General features: G+C 33.5%; 1 protein-coding gene across 1 annotated transcript; it reads right to left on the bottom strand.

Moving 5' to 3' along the window:
- Window positions 1-207: 207 nt before the first annotated feature.
- Window positions 208-5,649, bottom strand: LOC139864619 (uncharacterized). The gene is made up of 9 exons (XM_071853198.1): window positions 5,445-5,649; window positions 5,283-5,359; window positions 4,578-4,689; window positions 4,377-4,474; window positions 3,235-3,368; window positions 3,036-3,144; window positions 2,250-2,441; window positions 1,787-1,923; window positions 208-842 (listed from the first exon to the last, which is right to left on the bottom strand). Exons 1-9 carry the CDS (start codon window positions 5,647-5,649, stop codon window positions 551-553), a joined length of 1,356 nt encoding a protein of 451 aa, XP_071709299.1. The 3' UTR covers window positions 208-550.
- Window positions 5,650-13,519: the final 7,870 nt, after the last annotated feature.

The following is a 13,519-nucleotide window of genomic DNA, read 5'->3' on the forward strand; positions in this document are numbered from 1 at the left end:
TTTAATTTAAAAGGAAGAAGAAAATAAATAACAATGTTTAACTTCCGTAAATTTATAAACTAGAGTGAGTGATAAAGGAGACGAAAATTTGTAGACAAATAACGTGAAAGAGAGAAAAAATTGGGGACAAAGAACATGAAAAATAAGAAAAAAAAACGTAATTCGTAAACAAAAAACATGTAAAATAAAGTTAGATCACATTTCAAAGAACATAAAAGGTTTATGCCATATTTGATTCAGTTAAGTTACTCATCCATTTCAAGGATGAAAGAACATAACATGTTATGGCTTATGGGTCAACCTGACCAGACCAGTCTGTTTTGAGTCAAAAATGTACAGTTGTACTTATGACGGATGAGTCAAAAACTTTTGACCCATACAGCTAGTTATGAACCGAACACGTTACCAGTTACACACCCCAGTCATTATCTCAAAGGATACAAGTGAAGTAAAATTTAAAGCAAATAAACAAACGGATACAGCAAAAGTAATAAATAATAAATATAAATATGTTATTGGAAAAAATGTACAGTAGTACTTATGACAACGATTATATGGATGATTCAACCGAGGTTTGAAACCTTGGCGGCACTTTAAGTAAAGGAGCTTGAAAGTCAACGCCCGGGTTGCCTAGTTGACCACAAGCAGCCATTTGATCATCTCCTCTGCTCGGTCTCATGAACACAATGCAACCACCCTCGGCCAATGTGTTTCTAAACTTAACCATCTTTTCGTCTGTTGTGGGTTGAAAGTGGGACCCATTGTGCGGGTTAAATGTGATGAGGTTGATCTTGCAAGGAATGCCCTTAACAAGATCAATTATCCTCTTTGCATCATCAATACTGCATATAAAAAAAAACCAAAGTGAATGTAATAATTTTTCATTAAAGTAGAAACCAGTCATTTTAAAAATAATATGGGTTCAACCCGACCAGGCCTGCTTCAAGTTATACTAAAAAAAATATTTGTTTTTGACCCAAAGACGTTTTTGACTCGTTGCGTGACCCAACCCATCTTGCCACTTATACATTATTAACCCTTATATACTAAAAGGGGTGGAGAAGTTCATCGTTTCAGTTATATCAGATTGTCGTTCTGAGTTTGCGCTCACATTACAAACGGTCCCTCAACTATATTTACACAACGGCCCCCCAAGTTTAAACTTTTTCAGGGGTAAAAAGTGTAAATATATAATTTTATTAAAATAAAAGAAACTAATTCCACCCAAATTTATAACGGGCCCTATCTTCTCGCTCGGTGCGAGTTAAATTTTTCCGAGACCACCGTTTAACTCGAAAAAATCTTACGAACCCAACGGAACTAACTATACGCGAAACGGACACTTCTCAAAAAACACTAAACACAACGACAACCCGTATCTGACGCTCGCCACGAGTTAAATTTTTTCGACGGCAGCATCAAACTCGAAATAATTTTATGAACAAAACGAAACTAACCACGTTCGAAACGGACACTTTTTAAAAAACGCTAAACACAACGACAGCCCGTATCTTTCTGTTCGCCTCGAGTTAAATTTTTCCGACAGCACCATTAGACTCGGAAAATTTTTTTGAACAAAACAAAACTAACTACGTTCGAAACGGATACTTTTTAAAAAACACTTAACACAACGACATCTAAAACAGCGCTTAACACATGGGCCGTGTTCCCCTCTGTAAATACACAACGTTACGCTAAATATGAATACGCAAGCCGAAAGCCCCCGCAGTAACGCGCGGGCCGGTCCGGACTAGTTAAAGAAACTAAAGATTGTTCATCATCTAACCTGTCGTTGATTCCAGCAAGCAACACATATTCAAATAGGACTGAGTATTTATGTTTCGAACGAAGTTCTTCACGAAGGGTCTCAAGGAGTACGCTTAAATTGTACTTACGATTAATGGGCATGATCCAATTCCTAACCTGTAATAAGATCACTGTAAGATCATAGCTTTCTCCATTTATTATATAAAATTAGTGTGCTTATTAAATAACAAGGACAGTATGATTCAAAAAATTTAAAAATCTTAACGTACAAGCAATTTTAAGTAGTATTCACAAATAAAACATACATACATGTACACATATATTACTGCAACATGATTGTTTATTTATTTATTTTTTCTGGTTGGGCCCACTCAACCCTTTTGATACATACACACCCTAAATCGACCTATTCATAAATGGGTCGAGATCACCACCTCTGAGCAGATCAACAATTGTATAATCGAAGGGATCAAGAAAATTACCTCATCAGTTGTAGCATTTAGACTAACAGCCAAAGCACATTTAGACTCACGAAGAAAGCGTTTGATCTGGGGTACAAGCCCACTGGTTGAAATTGTGACCTTGTTTGGGCTGAAATGAAGCCCTTGCTCGTCTACCATTATATCTGCAGCTTTCAACACATTTTCGATGTTTTGAAGTGGTTCTCCCATCCCCTACAATTAAACTTATATGCATGTCAGTACAATACAGGTGGCAAAATACATGGGTTAAAACGGGTAAAGGCTGATAAATTTTACCATCTTTTATTACAACGATGATTAGTTCATGTAAATGATGATCTTATTTTTTATTAAGTACTTTAGTAGGTTGTATGCACTACAGATACACTTTGGAAGAATTTCGAATAACATTTGACCCGTCAGAATAAAAGATAACTTGAAATGATCTTTTCATAGGTAAATTGACAAAAACATCCCACCTATATCTGTTACTCGTGTTCTTTTACTTTGACTTTGAATGTCAAAGAAACTACTTTCACTATTATAACTGATGCACAATTTTTTGCGACAAAAAAACAATCTTTTGCATGACAAAGTACAATAATGAAAAAACAAAAATAAAAAGAATCAGCAATGAAATGTAGGGAAATAACTTATATTATAATCATATAATGTCTGCGTTCAACAATTTATGTTCACATCTATTTTGGTAGTCATATGAAGAATGAGTTTTAAATGTTTCAATATTCTAACAAACTAAAATGATAATAACAATAATAATTACATGCATAATAATAGCACACATACCATGAAAACAACATTTTTGATGGAACCAACTTCACTGGTGAACAAGCGTCGTGCAAAGACAGTTTGTTCTACTATTTCCGCTGCAGTTAGATTTCTCTTCAAACCCATCCTATTTAACAATTAATTTAAAACAATCACGAGCTTTAAATTCTTTTCCTGTAAATTTCATTTGAGAAATATAATCGGTAGAAAAACTTGCCTGCCAGTGAAGCAAAACTGGCAGTTCATTGCGCAGCCCACTTGACTTGAAACGCACACCGTATTCCTTCCCTTATCGCCATTAGGTATTATGACCGTCTCTATTACTAATCCATCTTCCAATGTAAACAAAATCTGCAGCCTCCTGGGATGTTAAAATTAATGAATACTCCTTCACAACTTTTTAGACACTTTCAGTATTTGTGGGTCCCACTTACATGATTGAGATATATAGAGCTGTAATATCGCACCCACAAATGGATTATTCAGGAAAATTATATAAAAGAATAACATCTTAGCCTTGTGGAACAACCGTTTGAGCTATGAGGGTGTTAGATGTGTGTGTGTGTGTGTGTGTGTGTGTGTGTGTTTTTGAAAAGCAACAAAATGTTAGATGCATCTGTTTAAATATCACTTTTTAAAGATTAAGGAGTTTTAACAATTTAGTTCAAGATAATCAGGTTTAAAGAAGCTGGTAAGAAATTACTATAACAAACTGATTATTGATCGAGCCTAGATTCGTCTTCCTTACGGAATTGAATCTAGGATCGAGTGCAATGAGGAGGATTGGGGTGTTGTTGTTTGTTTTGGGCCCCGATGATCGTCTTTCACTTTATCAACCAAGTGATCAACCACCCCGACCCGGTCTTGATTGTTAATTAGCATAATTCACCTTAACACAATGTAAAAATTCCTTGGGCAAAGTCACAAGTGAAAATTACAAAGGCTTGGGCAAATGGCAGAGAATCAACAACCTATAAATGAGAGGCCAAGCTCTCTATTTATAGTTTCTGGAATATTCGCGGATCGCGGATTCTTGCACACTTGTGCGGATCGCGGATTCCTGCACACTTGTGCTGAAACTTAACACAAGGTAGTGCTATACGCACTATCAAGTCCCCCAAGTTCGGTATTATATGTTGAGGATATATAATGACGAACTTGTAAGTATGCAATCATAGGGAATATAGCAATATATACACTATCAATTATCAAGGTAAATGTATACTTGCCCATCCCTGAATTTAATCATCGAATTTTATTAATTAATGTTTGATTATTCAAGTCCCAAAATCACTTTCAAAAACCCCCATATATTAATATTAAGCAGGTATGCAAAGAGGCTGAAAAGAATTTGTTTACCTTCCTAGTGCCATCGGTGGCTGTAATGATATCTTTTACTTGTAAAGCCTTCAGTTTAGCAAATTTACTCAACATCATAGTAAGATCTTTGTTTAAACCTAAATAAAATCATCAATCATAAGCTGTAGATATATGTTACTAGTAAATACAGAGTATTTCATTATTGAAACCAGCATATAAGTTATTGATAATGTGTCAAACCTTCTAATTCTTCACATGAATGTGCCCAAATATTCTTTGAATTGTTTCCGTAAAGCAGCTTCCACAACATCAAAGCCTGTGCAGGCCTATATCCTTGTGATGTAACCCAATTCTGTTTACATTTTCCATTATCCAGAATTTAGCTCAAGCTTTATTTGTGCATGTATGTATGAAAGAAGAGATACAATTATCAAATTAACGAGTACAACTCAAACCAAATTGACTACACGTCAATCAAGTCAGGTCGTTTTTTTAACTAAGACGCAAGAAACTTCACATGTACATGAGTAACAGTAACGCTTTCCATTTTACAAACGAATTGACTTCATATTTACATAAATGTACATATAACGAAATTCTTTACATAATGTCTTAATGTTCATTTAAATTCGAACATTATAACTTTCATATAATCATATCTATATCCTGACATACTGAGGTTCCAACTTCCTAATGTAAACATCTTGAGGGTGGTTCGGGAAACGGTTCAAAAATGGCCACGTGATAACGGGTTAGGCCTCGTATATCCAAGTCTTAAATTTCCTTTAACCCGTTCAATATTACAGAAATTTGTTAAAAATCAGTAAAAAGCTTAGCATATTAATTGAACTAAATGATAAACACTCAACAAAAAAAACAAATTTATACTGTAGTATAAATCTATAATATACTTGTATACACAGATAGATAGATATAGATAGATACTTGGAATTCATTGTATCTCATTCCCTTTAGTAGAATCTTCTGTGAGTCATTATAAAAAGCTCCACCATCTTCAACTCCTGTCATAATCAAAATCAACATTGTTTTAAAGAAAAAAAAAAGATGAAATTTTTGTAATTGAATATATATTTGTATAGGTTATACCATTGGAAGACGAACATTGGGGGTTTAGGGTTGCAGTCGTTGAAAATGAACGGCAGCGGGGGTGAAATGTTTGAGAAACAAGTGGCGGAGTGAATAGTGGTGAAATTGAAGTGGTGGTGGTGGTGGTGGTGGTGCGACGGAAGACGGTTGTTGTGGCGGCTGTTATAATCAGTCGCCTCATCCAAATAGAGTAGCTGACTTCCATGAATATGCTGTTACTCTGTATGTGCAAATGACTTTTATCTAATAAAAACTCAGTTTTTCTTTTAATATTATAATAATATAATAATAATAATATTAATTATAATTATTATTATTATATTAATATTAATATTAATATTAATATTAATATTAATATTATCTACATATCTAAAAGTAATCTTGAAAATGAATAGTAACTTTTACAATTTTCACAAACTTACTCCAAACTTTTTAATTTTTTATAATTCACACACACTCTTTCTAATATTTACGTTTATAGTTCGTTTTTATAAACTTACTACAAATTTTTCTCATTTTATAAGTTAACCATTAAACTTATCAATTATTATAAATCAACCACATAATTTTTCCTATCTAATAACCATCCATTATTATTATTATTATTATTATTATTATTAATTATTATTATTATTATTATTTTATTATTATTATTATTATTATTATTATTACCTAAAAGACATAGGAGAAATGAATAGTGAACTTCATAAGGTTCACAAATTTACAACAATTTTTTTTTTTTTAAATTCAACCACGCACTTTATAATAGGTAACTTTATAGCTTTTATAAACTTACCACAAACTTTTCACATTTTATAATTTAACCATAAAACCTCTCATTCATTATAAATCGATCACATAATTATTATATTATACCTATATACTAAAATGTAAGACCTTATTGAAAGGACCCGTTCATATACATTATAAACTATTCACAATAGTTGATTACATCGCGAGGTATTTGACCTCTATATGATACATTTTACAAACATTGCATTCGTTTTTAAAAGACAAACTTTCTTTACAACGAAAGTTGACGGCATGCACACCATTTGATAATACATCCAACTATAATTGACATAATAATAATCTTGATGAACTCAATGACTCGAATGCAACGTCTTTCAAAATATGCCATGAATGACTCCAAGTAATATCCTTAAAATGAGCTAATGCACAGTGGAAGATTTCTTTAATACCTGAGAATAAACATGCTTTAAAGTATCAACCAAAAGGTTGGTGAGTTCATAGGTTTATCATAACAATCATTTCAATATATTAATAGACCACAAGATTTCCGTTTATAAATATATGTACACTCGCAAGTGTATAAAAGTATTCTATAAGTTGTAGGCACCCGGTAACAAGCCTTAACGTTCATGTTTTACCCTCTAAAGTACACCAGATCAGGTGTGTTTAAAATAACCTCGAAGTACTAAAGCATCCCATAGTCAGGATGGGGTTTGTCAGGCCCAATAGATCTATCTTTAGGATTCGCGCCTACCGTACATAGACAAGTAGTTTAATGTTACCAAGCTAAGGGTATATTTCTGGTTTAAACCCACGTAGAATTAGTTTTAGTACTTGTGCCTATTTCGTAAAACATTTATAAAACAGCGCATGTATTCTCAGTCCAAAAATATATTGCAAAAGCAAATAAAAAGGGAGCAAATGAAACTCACCATACTGTATTTCGTAGTAAAAATACATATAACGTCATTTAACAAGTGCAAGGTTGGCCTCGGATTCACGAACCTATATTAATTATATATATTTATATGTTGGTCAATATTTGTCTAACAATTTTTGGTCAAGTCATAGTGTACCACAATCCTAATGCTCGAGACTAATATGCAAAAGTCAACAAAAGTCAACTTGACCCAAAATGACTTCTAAAATTTATACGTGTTTATTATATAACTTAACTGTAGTGACCCGAACTTTTCCATGTTTATATATATTAATTGAGATTGATATTTACATGATTAAATGTTTCCAACATGTTAAGCAATCAAACTTGTTAAGACTTTATTAATTGAAATATGTTTCATATAGACAATTGACCACCCAAGTTGACCGGCGATTCACGAACGTTAAAACTTGTAAAAATGACATGACGATATATATATGGATATACATATGGTTAACATGAGATTATGATAAGTAAGTATCTCCATAAGTATATTAACAATGAGTTATATACATATAAACAAGACTACTAACTTAAGGATTTCGAAACGAGACATATATGTAACGATTATCGTTGTAACGACATTTAAATGTATATATATCATATTAAGATATATTAATATATCATAATATCATGATAATATAATAATTTAACATCTCATTAGATATAATAAACAATGGGTTAACAACATTAATTGAGATCGTTAACTTAAAAGTTTCAAAACAACACTTACATGTAACGACTAACGATGACTTAACGACTCAGTTAAAATGTATATACATGTAGTGTATTTAGATGTATTAAAATACTTTTGGAAGACTTCAAGACATATATCAAAACACTCATACTTAACGAAAATGGTTACAGTTACTTTCCCATTCTTTTCTTTCATCAAGAATTCTAGTCGTATTCTTACCCGTATTATACACAGCTTCAAAACGTACTTACTATAGGTATATACCAATAGGAACTAGCATGGGATTCCACTCTTGATTATGTCATGTATGACTAATCAATTTTAACTTCTACCATGAGCTAGTCAACTAACTAGAACTCCTTTTAACCCCACTCACCACTCACCAATTACCACTCATCATTCACTCCATTTCACTTCCAATTCTCTTTCTAATTCTCTCTCAACACACACACACTATTATGAACGTATTTTTCCAGTAGTTAATCATCATCTTCATCAAAAATCACTTCAAGAATCAAGCTATAATCATCATAGGAAGAACACTTCAAGAACACTTCAAAAATCCCTTCAAGTTTACTAATTTACTTCCAAGCTTTCTAATCCGTTCCAAGTAATCATCTAAGATCAAGAAACCTTTGTTATATACAGTAGGTTATCTTTCTTATTCAAGGTAATATTCATATTCAAACTTTGATTCAATTTCTATAACTATAAACTATCTTAATTCGAGTAAAAATCTTACTTGAACTTGTTTTTGTGTCATGATCCTACTTCAAGAACTTTCAAGCCATCCAAGATCCTTTGAAGCTAGATCATTTCTTGTCACTTCCAGTAGGTTTACCTACTAAACTTGAGGTAGTAATGATGTTCATAACATCATTCGATTCATATATATAAAACTATCTTATTCGAAGGTTTAAACTCGTAATCACTAGAACATAGTTTAGTTAATTCTAAACTTGTTCGCAAACAAAAGTTAATCCTTCTAACTTGACTTTTAAAATTAACTAAACACATGTTCTATATCTATATGATATGCTAACTTAATGATTTAAAACCTGGAAACACGAAAAACACCGTAAAACCGGATTTACGCCGTCGTAGTAACACCGCGGGCTGTTTTGGGTTAGTTAATTAAAAACTATGATAAACTTTGATTTAAAAGTTGTAATTCTGAAAAAATGATTTTTATTATTAACATGAAACTATATCCAAAAATTATGGTTAAACTCAAAGTGGAAGTATGTTTTCTAAAATGGTCATCTAGACGTCGTTCTTTCGACTGAAATGACTACCTTTACAAAAACGACTTGTAACTTATTTTTCTGACTATAAACCTATACTTTTTCTGTTTAGATTCATAAAATAGAGTTCAATATGAAACCATAGCAATTTGATTCACTCAAAACGGATTTAAAATGAAGAAGTTATGGGTAAAACAAGATTGGATAATTTTTCTCATTTTAGCTACGTGAAAATTGGTAACAAATCTATTCCAACCATAACTTAATCAACTTGTATTGTATATTATGTAATCTTGAGATACCATAGACACGTATACAATGTTTCGACCTATCATGTCGACACATCTATATATATTTCGGAACAACCATAGACACTCTATATGTGAATGTTGGAGTTAGCTATACAGGGTTGAGGTTGATTCCAAAATATATATAGTTTGAGTTGTGATCAATACTGAGATACGTATACACTGGGTCGTGGATTGATTCAAGATAATATTTATCGATTTATTTCTGTACATCTAACTGTGGACAACTAGTTGTAGGTTACTAACGAGGACAGCTGACTTAATAAACTTAAAACATCAAAATATATTAAAAGTGTTGTAAATATATTTTAAACATACTTTGATATATATGTATATATTGTTATAGGTTCGTGAATCAACCAGTGGCCAAGTCTTACTTCCCGACGAAGTAAAAATCTGTGAAAGTGAATTATAGTCCCACTTTTAAAATCTAATATTTTTGGGATGAGAATACATGCAGGTTTTATAAATGATTTACAAAATAGACACAAGTACGTGAAACTACATTCTATGGTTGAATTATCGAAATCGAATATGCCCCTTTTTATTAAGTCTGGTAATCTAAGAATTAGGGAACAGACACCCTAATTGACGCGAATCCTAAAGATAGATCTATTGGGCCTAACAAACCCCATCCAAAGTACCGGATGCTTTAGTACTTCGAAATTTATATCATATCCGAAGGGTGTCCCGGAATGATGGGGATATTCTTATATATATGCATCTTGTTAATGTCGGTTACCAGGTGTTCACCATATGAATGATTTTTATCTCTATGTATGGGATGTGTATTGAAATATGAAATCTTGTGGTCTATTGTTACGATTTGATATATATAGGTTAAACCTATAACTCACCAACATTTTTGTTGACGTTTAAAGTATGTTTATTCTCAGGTGAATACTAAGAGCTTCCGCTGTTGCATACTAAAATAAGGACAAGATTTGGAGTCCATGTTTGTATGATATTGTGTAAAAACTGCATTCAAGAAACTGATTTCGATGTAACATATTTGTATTGTAAACCATTATGTAATGGTCGTGTGTAAACAAGATATTTTAGATTATCATTATTTGATAATCTACGTAAAGCTTTTTAAACCTTTATTTATGAAATAAAGGTTATGGTTTGTTTTAAAAATGAATGCAGTCTTTGAAAAACGTCTCATATAGAGGTCAAAACCTCGCAACGAAATCAATTAATATGGAACGTTTTTAATCAATAAGAACGGGACATTTCAGTTGGTATCCGAGCGTTGGTCTTAGAGAACCAGAAAATTTGCATTAGTGTGTCTTATCGAGTTTGCTAGGATGCATTAGTGAGTCTGGACTTCGACCGTGTTTTCTTTAAAAATGATTGCTTAACATTTTTGTTGGAAACTATATATTTTTAACATATGAATATTATGTGATATATTAATCTCTTAACGTGTTTGATATTATGTGATAGATGTCTACCTCTAGAACAAGTCCCATTGACTCACCTAATAATAATGAAGAGTCAAATGTAAATTGGAATGATTCGTGGACTGATTCACAAGTTCCCGAAGAGGAACCGGAAGAAGAGTCGGAACCGGAAGAAGAATCGAAACCGGAAGAAGAATCGGAACCGGAAGAAGAAATAGAACCGGTGGGGGAAATAATAAAACGGTTAAGTAAAAGAGAATCCTCAACCAACCGACCAAGGTTAATTATGGTCAATGGTGTTTCCGCCAAGGAAGCAAAATATTGGGAGGATTACCAATTCTCCGATGAATCGGATTCCGACGAGAATTCCGATGATGTTATAGAAATTACCCCAACTGAATTTAAAAAGGAAAAGAAAATAATAAGGGAAAGGGCATAAAAATAGAGAAATCTAATTCCAACCCCGATGAACTTTATATGTATCGTCAACCCCCGAAGTCCTTAAGTTGTAACAATGACCCGGGAACCTCTAAACCACCAGGTTTTTCTAAACCAATGTGGACAACGATGGCTCGTATTAGGGGAACATCATATATCCCTAGAAACTTGGCAAAACGAACCAAAACCGAAGAAGAAGAAACAAGCGAGTCGGAATAAGATAGTTGTATTCGTGTGGTGTAATATAAGTAATATAGTGTGCTTATGCTTTATGATATATGTAAAAATTTCTTGTATTAATAAGTATTTTTTTATGAATCTAACTCTTGTCTATTTTACAGTATAAAAACACAAAATGGATAGACAACCCAATATTTTAAGAGACCTACCCGGAGACATGATTGATGAAATCTTGTCTAGAGTCGGTCAGAATTCTTCGGCACAACTATTTAAGGCGAGATCAGTTTGTAAGACATTCGAAGAACGTTCCAAGAATGCCTTGGTTTATAAAAGGCTTTCGTTCGAAAGATGGGGGATATCACATTGGGAAATCCATAAGTTACGATGTGTTTACTTTGACGCATATATTGCGGGGAACCCAAATGCTATTTTACGCAATGGGTTAAGAAATTATTTTGACTCAATATATCCGAATATTGGACTTCGTGATTTAGAAAAAGCGGCTAACATGCAACATAAAGAAGCATGTTATGCTTACGGATTAGTAATGTTCGCTTCTCACCAAAGTGAGAACAAGAACATCGGGCTACAACTATTAAACAAAACGTTCCCACAAGTGACGGAGTCGGTAATTGGGGTAAGAAATGAGGTTTTTAGATTGTTACGGGACTGTTGGACATTACGTAACCCTCGTCCCTTTGACGACGTTACAACACGCTGTCTTATCAACGGCCATAACGGTTATGTTCCACAAGACCAAGGATGGGAAGTAATCCTAGTAAAACCAGAATGCATGACTTGTTTCTGGACGTATGAATTACGTGTCTTTATTGCCTTTGCTGAACGACTTGTGTACTAGCTAGAATTATCTTCACAACCATCTTGTATCAAATTTATTGTGTGCTATATTTCATGCTATATGTAAAATAAGCGGTATTGTAAGTTTGTAAAATATTGTGTAAAAGTTTGAACGCGAAATATTATTATAATCAGTTTTTCATATAGAATTGTAGTAGTTAAATTGTATATTAGCTACTAAGTATGAACTTAACGGGTAGGTACTACCCGAATTTAAACTTATAAAACGCTAATATGAAGAAAAAGCTTTTATAAATGAGTTCATATTATGCTACGAAATACTATTAACTACTCTTAATATTCTGTATAATTAACTTGTTCCATTTGACTATTTTGAAGGAAATGGCACCGACTACTCGACACACCGTGAATATGAATGAAGAGGAATTCCGTACTTTTCTAGCTTCAAACATAGCCGCAGTATAGGCTGCGCTACATACCAACAATAACCTTGGATCTAGCAGTACAGGAAATCGTGTAGGATGCACCTACAAAGAATTCACTGCCTGCAAACCTTTGGAATTTGATGGAACCGAAGGACCGATCGGATTGAAACGGTGGACCGAGAAGGTCGAATCGGTGTTTGCCATAAGTAAGTGTACTGAAGAGGACAAAGTGAAGTACGCTACGCATACCTTCACAGGTTCTGCGTTAACATGGTGGAATACCTATCTAGAGCAAGTGGGACAAGACGATGCGTACGCACTACCGTGGTCAGTATTCAAGCACTTGATGAACGAGAAGTACCGTCCCAGAACCGAGGTCAATAAGCTCAAGACAGAACTTAGAGGGTTACGAACCCAAGGATTTGATATTACCACGTACGAAAGACGATTCACAGAATTGTGCCTATTGTGTCCGGGAGCATTCGAAGATGAGGAAGAGAAGATCGACGCGTTTGTGAAAGGATTACCGGAAAGAATCCAAGAAGATATAAGTTCACACGAGCCCGCCTCCATACAACAGGCATGTAGAATGGCTCACAAACTAGTGAACCAGATTGAAGAAAGAATTAAAGAACAGACTGCTGAAGAGGCCAATGTGAAGCAAGTCAAAAGAAAGTGGGAGGAAAACGGTGATAAGAATCACCAATACAACAACAACAACAATTACAACAATAATCGCAACAATTATCCCAACAATCGCAACATCAATCGCAACTACAACAAACGGCCCAACAACAACAACAACAACAACAACAACAGCAGCAACTACAACAATCATCCCAACAACAATAATAACCGCAACAAA

This window comes from Rutidosis leptorrhynchoides, chromosome 8, assembly GCF_046630445.1.
Source record: "Rutidosis leptorrhynchoides isolate AG116_Rl617_1_P2 chromosome 8, CSIRO_AGI_Rlap_v1, whole genome shotgun sequence".
Taxonomy (NCBI): domain Eukaryota; kingdom Viridiplantae; phylum Streptophyta; class Magnoliopsida; order Asterales; family Asteraceae; genus Rutidosis; species Rutidosis leptorrhynchoides.